General features: G+C 36.9%; 1 protein-coding gene across 2 annotated transcripts in view; it reads left to right on the forward strand.

Annotated features, from left to right (window-relative positions):
- Nucleotides 1-4,004: 4,004 nt before the first annotated feature.
- LOC124788078 (nuclear pore complex protein Nup98-Nup96) overlaps nt 4,005-14,543 on the forward strand; it is a 135,068-nt gene continuing 124,529 nt past the window's right edge. Inside the window, exon 1 of one of the 2 annotated variants that reach the window (XM_047255174.1) lies at nt 4,005-4,105. In XM_047255174.1, the coding sequence (XP_047111130.1) occupies nt 4,099-4,105 (7 nt within the window). In that variant the 5' untranslated portion in view covers nt 4,005-4,098. The remainder of the gene's footprint in view (nt 4,106-14,543) is intronic. The other variant, XM_047255172.1, reaches the window with a different exon arrangement.

The raw sequence follows: 14,543 nt of genomic DNA on the forward strand, positions 1-14,543 counted from the left end.
ATTTCTAGAATATCTTACTTTGCAGGGTCACAAAAACGATTCCAGCCATATACAGGGTTATTACAAATGATTGAAGCGATTTCACAGCTCTACAATAACTTTATTATTTGAGATATTTTCACAATGCTTTGCACACACATGCAAAAACTCAAAAAGTTTTTTTAGGCATTCACAAATGTTCGATATGTGCCCCTTTAGTGATTCGGCAGACTTCAAGCCGATAATCAAATTCCTCCCACACTCAGCGCAGCATGTCCCCATCAATGAGTTCGGAAGCATCGTTGATGCGAGCTCGCAGTTCTGGCACGTTTCTTGGTAGAGGAGGTTAAAACACTGAATCTTTCACATAACCCCACAGAAAGAAATCGCATGGGGTTAAGTCGGGAGAGCGTGGAGGCCATGACATGAATTGCTGATCATGATCTCCACCAAGACCGATCCATCGGTTTTCCAATCTCCTGTTTAAGAAATGCCGAACATCATGATGGAAGTGCGGTGGAGCACCATCTTGTTGCAAGATGAAGTCGGCGCTGTCGGTCTCCAGTTGTGGCATGAGCCAATTTTCCAGCATGTCCAGATACACATGTCCTGTAACGTTTTTTTTTGTAGAAGAAAAAGGGGCCATAAACTTTAAACCGTGAGATTGCACAAAACACATTAACTTTTGGTGAATTGCGAATTTGCTGCCCGAATGCGTGAGGATTCTCTACCGCCCAGATTCGCACATTGTGTCTGTTCACTTCACCATTATGAAAAAATGTTGCTTCATCACTGAAAACAAGTTTCGCACTGAATGCATCCTCTTCCATGAGCTGTTGCAACCGCGCCGAAAATCCAAAGCGTTTGACTTTGTCATCGGGTGTCAGGGCTTGTAGCAACTGTAAACGGTAAGGCTTCTGCTTTAGCCTTTTCCGTAAGATTTTCCAAACCGTCGGCTGTGGTACGTTTAGCTCCCTGCTTGCTTTATTCGTCGACTTCCGCGGGCTACGCGTGAAACTTGCCCGTACGCGTTCAACCGTTTCTTCGCTCACTGCAGGCCGACCCGTTGATTTCCCCTTACAGAGGCATCCAGAAGCTTTAAACTGCGCATACCATCGCCGAACGGAGTTAGCAGTTGGTGGATCTTTGTTGAACTTCGTCCTGAAGTGTCGTTGCACTTTTATGACTGACTGATGTGAGTGCATTTCAAGCATGACATACGGTTTCTCGGCTCCCGTCGTCATTTTGTCTCACTGCGCTCTCGAGCGCTCTGGCGGCAGAAACCTGAAGTGCGGCTTCGGCCGAACAAAACTTTATGAGTTTTTCTACGTACCTGTAATGTGTCGTGACCATATGTCAATGAATGGAGCTACAGTGAATTTATGAAATCGCTTCAATCATTTGTAATAGCCCTGTACTTTACCACTAGCCTGTAGGGCCCACCTGTAGAGTACAAACGGAAAATTTTATCTAATACTCGAATTTCGCAACGCAAGAATATTGATTTTCGCGCCATATTTGCTGCACTCGGAATTTAATGTCAGGCAACTAGAAGCGCTACTGTATTTCTCTGCTCCCATTAACATCAACAGTGCAGTACTTATATTTTGGTGTTCTGTGGTTGAACAATGCAGCGCACTCTGCGTCGCAGAGTGGAAGTTTGATTCTCATGACGATTTCTGTTTACAAAACAAAGTTTCTCCGTAACACGGGCACGTTACGTAAACACGATGTGACGCACCACGTCGACGTGTCACTTCTATTCGCGTCACAAGAAAGGTGCTTCCGGTTCCGCGGGCCGCTGCGCTTGCGCAAGACGACGTGTCCTGATCTCGCCCCGTTGAAGGGCTGTGTGAATGCTGCCATTTGAAATGCATTGTGGAATGTTTTGACATTACATTCCGTTCCGTCAAGTGTGAATAGATCGTTATAGCAAAAAAAATTCAAGTCGTCGTTTGATCATAGTAACGTGTCACGGAAACAAATCAATCAATAAAATAAAGATTAAGAAGAAAAAAGCTCAAAATCCAGTGCTATACATGAGTGAGTGCGGCGAAATTAGTTTTAAGTTCCGGTATAGGTGGCACTCCATCAACATCAACGTCAGAAATTTTGTCTCGGTAAACACTGACGTCCGGTTCTTTTAATGGTCTTTGTGAATTCCGCTGTTTGTAGTGCACTATGAAAGCTTTTGACGTTCCGTTCGGTTATGTAGGAATCGCCCTTTGTTACCGAAAACGATGAGGTTGCCTAATAGGTGGATCGAATGCTAAGCGATCTGAAGATGTATATTAAATTTTATTTGTTTTTAATTTTTCTCGTCTTTCGAAATATTGTAAGTTATGTTGACGGCAAGTAAAATATATGTTGTTTTGTTTCACCGATGAACAGTCATGTTTCATTGTTAAAAATTTATTCCTGGACATAAGTGACAGAAGTGTGAACTAAATTGTTTCAGTGGAGTAGTGCGTGCTTTTGTTAACGATGCACGATGAAGACGATAGATATTCGAAATATGAAAGTATAAGAAGTGAATCTAACTGCAAGGTTCGGAACTGAAGACTACTAAAACCAGTGAGATGGTATGGAGTAGGCTTATTCAGTAACTTTTTTCTATTTTTGTAATACTTATGAAAGGGGTCGGTATGGAAACAGCACTCTGGAAATAATACCAATCGCTTTGTTATAATACTACAGTCGCATGGTTTAATGTAGAAAGAACCCGAACGAGCCTTTGGTAATAATGTTTAATCATTGCTTCTGATAATGAAGAACATTGTATCAGAAGTTTCATAAGCAGCTTCATTTTTGTAGCAATTTGATAGTATGGTAAAAATGAAAAATAATAGACTTTCTTTCACGGAACCACGCTTGGGCAAACAATGAATTATTTAACAATATTCCTTTTCCTTCTCATCGTACGTTTACCTGTTAATGAAATTACAGTGTACCGGCCTTAAACTATTATCTACAAAACTTTTTTCGTATAGATTTCGGTTTTTAGACTGGAAATTTGAATTTGTGACTAGCCCGGTATTGGCGTTCCAATAATGCCGCAATCACGGTACTTCGATGAATTGCTGGAAAGTTTTATGCACCAAATGCATAGTCACTTCTCATTTTTTTAATGTAGTAGCTTAATTACTGATAGTGTTCTAAATTGCCGTACTTTGTAATGAACATAGCAACTAATACTGTCGATTGTTGAGTTGAATTCATGAACAATGTCTTTTGGTATCAGTTATTAATTTAACATATTGTTGGAACGACTTAACTTCCAAACGAGAGACTATTTGTATTTGAGAATCCAGAACCAAAGTTATTTTTTCAAGAAAATTGGTAGTAACATAGAATGTATATGATGAATAAAACTGCCCATGAAATCATTTACAACATACATTTAGATAACACTGTAGCACTGCTTATTTTTGTTGGTATATAGGCATCAGGCGTTTCAGTAATAACAACGGATCGAATCATAATGGCTATCTTTGAGGTGCTGTCACTGAGGTGTTGTGCACCATCCCCTATTTGGCATTTTGCGATTAGAGGGAGTTGTATAGTATAATTATTCTAATCAGTCAATGCCAAGGGTTCACATCCGCGAAATATCGTTTTGGAGGGCTTGAATATATTGTACACAAAATACTTAGTGATACAGCTTTCAAGAGGTCATTTATTCTGCAGGTAGCGTGCTTCCGAAATCATTTGTTGTATTATGACATTCGCTTTTACCGATTTCCATGTGCCTTTGACACAGCGACAGCAATATCTTGCCTCGTGGGCCGCGAGACGTACTGATATGAGCTTTCCCGAGCTGCTGCAGGAGGGGCCAATTGAGAAAGTCAAACTCCCTAGAGAACTATTGTTAAGATAAGTAAATACTTGCCGAAGGTACCATAACACTTGACGTATTGCTATTAAATGCATATTATATTGTGGTAGTGCAGAATGACACAATAGTATGTAATTTCCTGTATTTATGGTGCAAGACCGAGCGTTCGTTTTATAAGGTTGGCGGTACTGTGCGTTTCGCATATAGCCTTGACTGTTTACTGACTCTACGCAGTGGATTGAAAGGTTTTGTGTTTACTTTGGTGGAGAAGTAAATCGATTTCAATGTTTGGTGAGTACCGAATTACTTTTTTTATGTGGTACTTTGTTTACGTCATTTAATAACGTATCGAACACGGAGTTACCGTTTTAACCCTCGCCACATTCGAATTGTTTTCTGACCTCCAGTTAACATGTCTAGAAGACATTTGAAGTGGCGTGTGCATAAATGCTATTGCGGTTGATTCAGTGTTTAAACTTCTTACTTACCCTGAATTGGCATTATACGTGTAGTTACGCCCCACTGAAGACTTACGGCCCTACGTTGCATGTATTAAGAATGTCCAGTTAAGTATTAGTTGTCGGGTATCTCGTGTCCTACAATTTTAGGGGTTGTGGAAGTATGTTTTTGGAGCAACGCACAAATAATTTAGCACTACCAATATATTACTACTTTGCCGTGCCCAGCATATATGTGATGCAAATGAACCGAAAATGCCTGAATTCTTTCACGGACGCCAGGTTTCAAAATATGATCCAGTGCAAGAGTATCTTAGTTTTCTTTTGTAATATCAGTTGAGTTGCCCACTATCGAAAACACACGCGGTTAAATCATTAACATTGAATTGCAAGATCTTTCATATGAAGACCTGGTTGCTGTGTTACCTTGTTTGCGTTGTTTCTCTCTACATTTCATCTCTAATTTTAAAAGCGACGGCCCCCTCTAAACTGCTAGTGCGGAATTGTGAAGGCAGTATCTATTTATTTTAAGTAAATTGTCGAACTGCCTAGTTGAGTTTTACAAAACCACCAACAAAAAATTGCTTGTGACTGTGCTCTATTTCACATTTAACCATATATTGAATTCAAAGCTTCAACATTGCACACTGTCCATTCTTACTGATAAAGGGTCACCAATGTGCTATCGCTTTTGTGTATTTTTACATGTGCATGTTGCAAGTTCAAGTGGTCCCATTGAGCACAGGCAACAAAAGATTTACAGTATTTGCTCTAGTTTTCCTGTATATTGTTTGTAATGATATTGCACAGGTACTTTTTTACTGGCTAGAATATGATTTCCAGAATCCTTCCTACTTTTGCTTCTTGCCAGAGAGCTATTCGTTTTTTGGACCTATCACATTGGTTTATTCAAATTTGTGATATGGAACCACTGACTTGGCTGAGGTGGGATTATTTATGTGCCTTTATGGTATAGATAGCCATATTGTGTGTACATCCACAACAGAGGGGTATCCGCAGAGTGGCAAGACAAACATCAGGTTCCTGAAGAGGGGCAGCAGCTTTTTTGATAGTTGCAGAGGCAACAGTGTGGCTGATAGACTGATTTGGCCTTGGAACATAAGCCAATGGGGTCGTCCTGTTCTGGTACTGGTGATTGCTGAAACAAGGGGAAACTACAGCTCTTATTTTTCCTTAGGGCATGCAGGTTTACTATATGGCTAAATCATGGTGACATGCTCATGGGGAAAAATATTCTGGAGGTAAAATAGCCCCACATTCTGATATCCAGGCTGGAACTACCCAGGAGTATGTGTCACCAGGAAAAATAAAACGGCATTCTACAGGTCTGAAAGTGGAATGATAGATCCCTTATTTGGGGAAGCATAATGGAAAAGTTAATAAGAGAAATGGGTAGGTTCAAGTTGGTTCTAAGGGAATTAGTGATTTTTTTGGTGGCAGGAGGAACAGGTAGGTGCAGGGTAATAACTACCAAATCAGATGGGGGTAATTGAATTTTATTTGATTCTTTAGGATGGCATGGTCAGCAGTAAATGTAACATAGAACATGTCAAAAACAGAAAGCATTTATTATCATGTACTTCCTTGCCATATCTCTTATGTTTGATCATAATTGACTATGAATAATAATATATAAAAATTTAATGCAATAAGTACTCTTCAAAAGTGTAAAATTCCTTTTCCACCAGGTAGTCTTTGAGGCTCTTTGGAAAATGGGTGTCATATATACTCATGCATGTTTTTAGGCAGACTTCTTAGTAATTTGATATCTGAGTACTGAGGTTCTTTTTCAGGCGTTGTCATTCGGTGGAGTATGCTTTGTATGTCAGCCTTCCTCTGTGTGTTGTGAGTGTGTACACTCTAGCATTTGTAATCCACTCTGTGGTGTATTTTGTGATGTGTATTATTGTTTTATGTATGTCCCAAGTTCTAAAAGTTAAGATGCTTAGATTTTTGAAGCAGTTTCTGTATGTTTTAAAAGTCTTTCTTCTTAAAATGATCATGATTGCTTATTTTGTAATGTGAATAATATATTTTTTTAATATGAATTTCCCCACACAGTCTCTCCATACTGCAGGTATGATTCAAAGAGTATGTACAGAAGCTGTTTGTCTGCATACTGTGATAGCTGAATCATTATGAATGTTGTTGTTGTGGTCTTCAGTCCAGAGACTGGTTTGATGCAGCTCTCCATGCTACTCTATCCTGTGCAAGCTTCTTCATCTCCTAGTACCTACTGCAACCTACATCCTTTTGAATCTGTTTTGTGTATTTATCTCTTGGTCTCCCTCTACAATTTTTACCCTCTACACTGCCCTCCAATACTAAATTGGTGATCCCTTGATGCCTCAGAATATGCCCTACCAGCCAGTCCCTTCTTCTAGTCAAGTTGTGCCACAAATTTCTCTTCTCTCCAGTTCTGTTCAATATCCCCACATTAGTTATGTGATCTACCCATCTAATCTTCAGCATTCTTCTGTAGCACCACATTTCGAAAGCTTCTATTCTCTTCTTGTCCAAACTATTTATCGTCCACGTGTCACTTCCATACATGGTTACACGCCATACAAATACTTTCAGAAACGACTTCCTGATACTTAAATCTATACTCAGTGTTAACAAATGTCTCTTCTTCAGAAACGCTTTCCTTGCCATTGCCAGTCTACATTTTATATCCTCTCTACTTCGACCATCATCAGTTATTTTGCTCCCCAAATAGCAAAACTCCTTTACTACTTTAAGTGTCTCATTTTCTAATCTAATTCTGGCAGCATCACCTGATTTAATTCAACTACATTCCATTATCCTCGTTTTGCTTTTGTTGATGTTCATCTTATATCATCCTTTGAAGACACTGTCCATTCCATTCAACTGCTCTTCCAGGTCCTTTGCTGTCTCTGACAGAATTACAATGTCATCGGTGAACCTCAAAGTTTTTATTTCTTCTCTCTGGATTTTAATACCTACTCCAAATTTTTCTTTTGTATCCTTTACTGCTTGCTCAATATACAGATTGAATAACATTGGGGATAGGCTACAACTCTGTCTCACTCCCTTCCCAACCACTGCTTCCCTTTCATGCCCCTCGACTCTTGGCACTAGGAGCAGGCAAAGTCATTAAAATGTATGCATAAAGTATCCAGCAAACATCAGTGTGAAGTGGCCATGAATAAGTTGAGGAAGGGCCACTTGGACTCATGAACTTAACCTTTGCATCTCTGTGTTCTTCACTTATCTCTAGAATTTTTCCAAGCCACCACTGGTTATCGTAGATGGCTGTGACAAATGTTTCTTCTTTAATTGTGTTGGAGGCAGAGTTTTGAATTCCAAGAGGAATTTGGATGAGTTTAGTAGATGATGAAAGACGCTTTATCAGCAACTTGTTTTCATTCAGTGGTTTGAGAAAATGATTCACTCTTGCCCCAGGGATGCTAGAACCAGTCTCATATCGTTTTTGTAACATGTATGTGAACTTTGTTATCTACTCTGTTGTAACATAAAAGGTTCCTATTCCTGGAACATGAGTTTGGCAAATGTAAACAGATCTTTTGGACTTAAGTGTGACTGTCATATGGACACTGTAAACTTGCTTTTGTTGCTAAACGTTTAATAGTACCACCAACTCCATCACATGTATTTTTGTCTTGACTAGTAGAAAAAAAAATCCATTCTGCAGTTAATCCATGATCTTGCTTGTGATGGCACAAATTTAAAAAGTTCTTAAATGTTTTTATATTGTGCAGATCTGCAATCACTGAAGTACGTAACATGCTGGATGTGTGTTAATTGTTCCAGTATATAAGTGAGAGCAGTTTTCTGGAAAACATAGAATGTGTTTGTATCATGCTGCAAACAGTCACTTATACAACACGGTGACATTGACTTGATGCAGTCATCTGTTTTAAAGTACACCACAAAAAGATGAAGGGTGACTTGAATGTTCTGTCAGTGAAATCCTTGTGCAGCATCCTGAAGCAAACAGATATGGTTCTCTGCAAAATCCACTATGATGATGCATGTAGTATCAGGGAGGGTTTCTTTGCTTGATTTGAAGTAGTGACTGAGATTTTGATACATAATGATGTATTAAGCTTTGAAGTTTTTGCATGAGATACTCAACAAATTCATTGGTCGTCTTCATTAATGTCTCCTGTGTAGGTCGATCAGTTTCGATCCATTGTTTGAATACAAAATTTTCACAGTATTGTAAGGACTCCATCTCCATTTAAAAATTGCGCCGTTCATGTTTTTCAGGACACCGAGAACAGCGATGAAGCATGCACTCCTCGTTTTCCAGATTGCACACAAGTTTCTGTAGAAGTTCAATGTATGGTTCTTTCTCATGTGCGGCATGCATTAACAGTTTTACGTTTTGGTGATATGTGCTTACACATACGTTATGCATTACAGTAACAAATTCTTTTGGCCTAAGTTCACAAAATTTAGTAAAACCAATTTTATCTTCAGGGTATTTTTCTGTGAAAGCTAAGTATACATCTTTCAGATTACGTAAAATTAGTCTTTTTGTCTTATAAACTCTTCTGCCATTCTGTGAAGGGGCAGACGGACAGTCTTTTTATTAGCAGAAATGCGACTTATACATCTTCACAGTAAAAATTCTGGACAAGTTTTTCCCCATCCTTATCTATTCTATTTCCCACTTTATAACTCCCTTTTGACAAAATACCATCTTCTTTTAGCAATACCCTCGATTTCTTTACAATGTATTCGCTAGTGTTAAGAAATATTTGTATTGTTTCTTTACTCCATGAAGCTGGTGCTAAGGTAAGTATTTGCATTAGAATATTACAGTCTGTACATTCAGCACTGCCAGTTTCTTCAGACACATTTTTCACTGGAACATGTAGCACATGTAGCGTCAGATCCAACGCGTCGGCTTTGACCCGTGACGTAAGGGTGTTGTCGTGTGTGACGTCATGACGGCGCGGAGTTTGGTTTGAGTGTGGCTGTCTCCAGTTCTGTTTTATCTTATTTTATTTACTTTTCTGATCTGTTCGTTCTATCTCGTGAGATTTTTTTTAAAAATTTAAAAACACTTATTACTTATTTTAATTATCTTTTTCCTCGAATTTCTGTTTTAGTTTATTATATTTATCTTTCTGATCTGTTCGTTCTATCCCGTGAGATTTTTTTTTTTTTTTACAAAGACAAAAAACACTAATCAGCTACTGAAGCATCTTTATCTTCTATGGGTTGCAGGGGTTACGACCCCTGGGGAGGTGGGTGGGTATTCATTCATGGCTGTCTTCACTTACACGTTGTAGCTACGCAAGGCGTCTAAATTTGTTTATATTTAGTTTGCCCCCCACCCAAAACACCCCATTTGGCGCGCTTGTCCCGTTAGTGTCATTAGGCTTCTTGTGGAAAGTGTGTGTGTGTGTGTGTGTTTTTGTTTCCGCCATATTTGTGACGTCATGGGTCAAAGCAGACGGGTGGGATTGGACGCTTCCGTATTTCCGGAATTTTAAAGCTAAGCGACGAGACTTCGATCTAATGTATTCCGGAAGCCTGTCTTCTGCTCTCTTGGTAACATAAAATGCTGAAATTTCAAGTAATTCACAACTTTCATTAAGTTTTTGAAGATCTGTATATGGATCTGGTGTATATTCTTGATCTTCAACTTCACATTCATCCATCCGCCATAGGGATACAATGTCCTTACGGCATGTTATGCACAGCTTGGTACCTGGGATAAGTCCAAGGGTTTTATATTTCCTTGCCATAATTAAAGAAATAGGTTTCAAAGATTTCTTTGCAGTCTTTTTACCATGCTTCTTGAAAGAGTCACAGCAAATTCTTTGTCTATCTTCAAATGTTCCCAAATAGAGCCGTTTGTGAGAAAAACAAACATGCTCAATATTTTCACAGGTGCTTCTTAGCTTCAATAATTCAATATCAGCTTGATTCAGGCTTGACATAGCCTATCTATTAAATCTAGCTCTTCAGTGCTACTACTTTTCTTCTGACACACAACTGCTGACACAAAACCTTAACATTTGTTTTCCATTGTTATTTTTTAATCAACTGTGTATGTTGCAGAAAACAACTGGATGGTTTGAAACGTTTTCTTGTTCTCTAATTATTCAAAAATGTACTATGAGGAATTGTAAGGGGGAAATGAGGAGGAGTTGATGACCACTTTATTAAGTGATCCCTAATATTCACATTATGGAACAACTTTGTATTACAGTCGGACCCCTCGATATGTAAAACCCCTCAATATGATATTCTAAAACCCCTCAACTTGATAGTGTGAGGTATTTTATGACAGTCAATCAGATGCTACTGTAGGAGCGTAGTAAGATTCATAATACATAAAACCTCCTATTGTGGAATTGAATTCTGTTTATTATAATTTGTTTTATTTAAGTTATCGTATGTAAGTAATAAATTTTATGTAAATAAAGAAAATATTTTTTTTTGTTTAAATTCTGTGAAAATGTGTAAAACACTTATAACCTTAAAAATGTTGTATTGACAATGTCTTAACAGCCTTTAAAATGAAATACCTTAAAATTAATTTTCAACTGTCAATAACAAAATCAATGACAAAAGTAATTAATAATTATTTATTTATTGCTTGGTTATATATTGCTAAAATTGAGTGGATTAATGATTGGTTTGAAGGTAATATATATTTCAAATATATAAATTACGTTTAAAAATAAATTAATATACAAATCTTGATTTTTTTTTTTAAAATTTATAATTAAATTGATGATATCATACAGTGAATAAATAATAATTTAAAGAGTAATAACTAATTATAAAACACCTTTAAAATGGAGTTATAAATATGACTAAATTTTAATGTAATGTATTTTTAAATGAATTATCATTGATCATAATATATTTTTGTATGCAACAAAATTATTTATTATTAATAAATAATAATAATATTTATATGAATATCATTTCTAACGATAATTGATATAAAAAAACATGTGAAAAAATGTTAAATGAAATGTGATCTTTTTTCACTCATTATAATATTTGATAAATAAAAATCACAAAAACATCTGATAAGAAGCCACAATTAAACAAAGCATATACTGCAACAACCATCTAGGTTATAATATGATTGGGTGGTAAAGCGTCACTTCATAAAAATTATACAACATCAGAGGGCACTGTAATATGTTGAAAAAATTCAACCCATTGCGCTTATGGAAGTTAAATTAAGTCTCCCTGGTTATAAGTTACTGGACAACTATGCATGGATTGGATGAATTCTTTATCTTTTTAATTTCAGTCGTTCCTTTTCACCATCTCATAGAGGGGCTCTATTTCCCGAACGTTATCATATTGAGAGGTTCGACTGTACTTTCATATAACTTACCAGACAGAATGTAAGAAGCACAAAATCAAGACAAAACATTCCTTCAGATATATAAAGTGCACAGACACACACAAACATCACACACACACAGCCTTTGTTGCATTTGAGTGTTGCTGCTAGACTGAATTTTTCATTGTTGTTTCATGTATTGTTGATTAGCTATTTGAAGCAACTAATTATTACAGCATTATTGAAAAGTATAAGATCTAACAATAAAGGAAAAACACCCTTTTGATTTTTTTTATGTTGAAAAGTATGGCAGTAGTAATTATTTGAAACAAAATTTGAGATGGTGAAACTTGTGATTCTGCAGAAAAAAATTCCTGAAATTTGAAAAAAAAGGTGAGAAATTACATTAATTACAAATTTTCAAACATTTGTTGCTTAGACACAGCACTTTAATGATTTTTATATTATGGCTCAATTCTTTTACTTTCCAGTGACACCAAATGAAATAAAATTGATTCATAAATAAAAATGGTTACGAACTTACACGGCACTTTGTGTCTCAACACCAGTTGGTAGAAGGGGCCCACATTTCAAAATGGTCTCCTAATTGCAATTTTGGTCAAAAAATTCCACAAAACAATATTTTAACCCTAACTCATTATGTACATTCTTACACCAAATTTTCAGATAAATCTGTGACATAAGGGCAACGGCCTCTGGGTGATTTCACTTAATATGATTGCCAACTCCTCTGTTTTGCCTTGAGTACAATAGTTTCCCAATTTTAGTATCAGTACTTCTTGGTCTGTGGTGTCAAATGCTCTGGAGAGGTCCAGAAACATTACAGTTACAACTTCTTTTTCATCTAAGGACTGTGTAATGTATTCTGTCAGATTGGCAGTTGCTGAGTCTGTAGATTTATCCTTTCTGAAACCATGCTGTTATGGTACAAGAATGTTCTCTTTGTGCTGGAAAATCAACAAATGTATTACATGTAAGCATTTCCATGATTTTTGAGAAACCTGATATCAAATGGGTCTGTAGTTGTTAGGGCCATCCTTATCCCCTTTCTTGTACATTGGCACCACCCAGCTTATCTTCAGATTTTCAGGAAAAATTCTGTTTGTGAAAGAGCTGTTGGCTGTGTCCAGCAATGGTCTGATTATTTGCTCCCTTGCCAGTTTTATTATGTGATTCAATATTGCATCACCACCACCTGATTTCTTGGACTTCAGTTGGTGCACAGTTTTTCTCAGGTTATCTTCTGTTTTAGTATCAAGAAAATGGTTCAGCTTTTCATTTTTCTTTTTTTTTTTAAATACATCAATAACCTTCTTTTGAGTATGATTTCATTACAGTTTTAAGTTCTGTACCACGTTTCTATAGTTACCATTGAGTACTTTAGCTATTTCTATACCATGTGTAACCCTATTTTCATTGACATGATCTGTTTTTTCTTTCACCAGTTACATTCTAGTCTGTCTGTATGTTGTTTTTTGAGTTTATTATGGTGGTAATTGCCCCTTGCTTAGTCCTCTCTTCTGATCTTTCTGTACTTCTTTTTAATATAATAGAGGGAGACATTCCACGCGGGAAAAATATATTTAAAAACAAAGATGATGTGACTTACTCTGCCCAAACTCTTTGTCTTTAAATATGTCTGCTTGTGTCTGTATATGTGTGGATGGATATGTGTGTGTGTGTGTGTGTGTGCGCGAGTGTATACCCTTCCGTTTTTCCCCCTAAGGTAAGTCTTTCTGCTCCCGGGATTGGAATGACTCCTTACCCTCTCCCTTAAAACCCACTTCCTTTCGTCTTTCCCTCTCCTTCCCTCTTTCCTGATGAGGCAACAGTTTGTTGCGAAAGCTTGAATTTTGTGTGTCTGTTTGTGTTTCTATCGACCTGCCTGTACTTCTTTTTACTATCGTATGATTTTCCGCTTTGCCCCTTTGCCTCAGAACCTGCAACTTCGTATGCAGTTTGGTTATTTCACTGGTAATCCTCTGTATTTGATCCTGCAGCTGTGTTATGTCATTCCTTTGGGAAAGTGCTATATTAAACTCATATTTAATTGTTGCAATAAATGAATCATACTTTTTGTTTACATTCTGCACCTGTAAGGTTTCATTCCAGGTTTCCCTACTTAACCCATGCAATATCAATGAGGAGGTGGGTTACTTTATGCCCACCTTTTGAAAATATTGCAATATTGTTAGATACTTAATATTTTAAAATGTCAAAAAAACTGTTTTTAAAGAGTTCTTTGACCAGATTCCAGAATTTTTTAAAATTTTAACCAAAAAATTTTAGTCTCAGTGAATGTCATTTTTCGCAGTTAATGTTGTATTCAGTATTTTCAGTTTCAGGACCATACTTACACGTCAATATTTTTTAAAAAAGTAGTTGTGAGTAAATGTTAACAATTGAAATTTTTTGAGGTCATAAAGTACCTGCCCCCTCCTCGCCACTTGGTAATGCGCATTAAGGAAAATGTGTTGGTATTGGTAAGGTTAATATTGTTCTAAATATGTTAATATTTTGCCCTCTGATGGTCCTGATTTCTTTGGTTGTTCATTTTGAGTCTAATACTATGTCATTACTTCTGCAGAAGCAATCAGCTGTCCATGATGATAAGATATGTCCGTTTAGGCTACATGTGACTCATACTTACACCTACTATCATCAGTAATGATGTTATTAGTAACTGTTTTTAAGAAGTCACTGTTGTTGGTGCAGATATTGTTGCCTTCATGTTATGTTCTAATGACAATTCTTCAAAATCTTGTCTTACTTTTGAGAATTTTCACACATCAATATTGGAGTCTTCACATGTAACAATCGTTTTTTCTTCGTATTCATTTTCAGTAAGGTACCAACTTTTTTTTCAGAATGATGCCATTCTTGCCACATGATGATTTGTACACCCAAAACACTCTAAAGT

The sequence above is a fragment of the Schistocerca piceifrons genome, chromosome 3 (assembly GCF_021461385.2).
Source record: "Schistocerca piceifrons isolate TAMUIC-IGC-003096 chromosome 3, iqSchPice1.1, whole genome shotgun sequence".
NCBI lineage: Eukaryota > Metazoa > Arthropoda > Insecta > Orthoptera > Acrididae > Schistocerca > Schistocerca piceifrons.